The sequence below is a fragment of the Eimeria mitis genome, genomic scaffold, assembly GCF_000499745.2.
Source record: "Eimeria mitis Houghton genomic scaffold, Emh_scaff493, whole genome shotgun sequence".
Taxonomy (NCBI): Eukaryota; Apicomplexa; class Conoidasida; order Eucoccidiorida; family Eimeriidae; genus Eimeria; species Eimeria mitis.
In genome coordinates, this window is record NW_013573231.1 from 807 (window position 1) to 1,731 (window position 925).

Sequence of the window (925 nt, forward strand, 5' to 3'; positions counted from 1 at the left end):
AAAAACACTCAAAGAAGCAAATATAGATATACGCATACTCACGGGGGATTCGCCGCACACAGCCATCGGTGTTGCTGCTGAGTGCGGCATACTGGAGCAGCAGCAGCAGCAGCAGCACAGCAGCAGCAGCAGCAGCAGCAGTGATAGTTGCTGCTGCAGCAGCAAATACACACTCATACAACAAAGTATAGAACAGCCAGCTGATGAGGAAACAAACAATATATATATACAGCAGCAGCAGCAGCAGCAGCAGCAGCAGCAGCAGCAGCAGCCGCAGCAGCAGCAGCAGCAGCAGCAGCAGATGGTGGAGCAGTGTCTTCGAGCTCAACAGCCTCTGCGCATTCCGTCAACACATCAGTAAATATCTCAATGCTGCTGCTGCTGCTGCTGCGGCTGCTGCTGCTGCTGCTGCTGCTGCTGCTGTTGCTGTTGCATCTTCTTTCTGTCTGCTGTTGCTACTGCTGTTTCTTCGTCCTTCCCTGCTGCTACTGCTGCTGCTGCTGCTGCTACTTCTGTTATTACTTCTACCTACTGCTACTGCTGCTGCTGCTGCTGCTGCTGCTGCTGCTGCTGCTGCTGCTGCTGCTGCAGCGCGCTGATTCTGGGTGATGTATACTCAAGACACGAAGAAGCAGTCGGCAGAAGAGAGTTTCTGGTTTGGTCTTTGCTGCTGCTGCCGCGGCGATCGCAGCAGCAGCAGCAGCAGCAGCAGCAGCAGGAGCAGCAGGAGGGGGAGCAGCAGCAGCAGGAGCAGCAGCAGCAGGAAGGAGAAGCAGCAATGCAGCCGCTGCTGTCGATGGATATTCGTGTGCTGCTGTCTTTGCTGTCTGATGTAAGACAAAGCGTGCTCGTGCTTACAGGTATTTTTTTTTTTTTTTTTTTTTTTTTTTTTTTTTTTTTTTTTTTTTTTTTTTTTTTTTTTTTT

General features: G+C 51.0%; 1 protein-coding gene across 1 annotated transcript in view; it reads left to right on the forward strand.

The window, feature by feature from the left end:
* Positions 1-301: 301 nt before the first annotated feature.
* EMH_0014170 (cation-transporting ATPase, putative) overlaps positions 302-925 on the forward strand; it is a gene marked incomplete at both ends in the record, with an annotated part of 3,681 nt that continues 3,057 nt past the window's right edge. Inside the window, 2 exons of the mRNA XM_013500021.1 lie at positions 302-357; positions 592-860. Of these exons, the coding sequence (XP_013355475.1) occupies positions 302-357; positions 592-860 (325 nt within the window). The remainder of the gene's footprint in view (positions 358-591; positions 861-925) is intronic.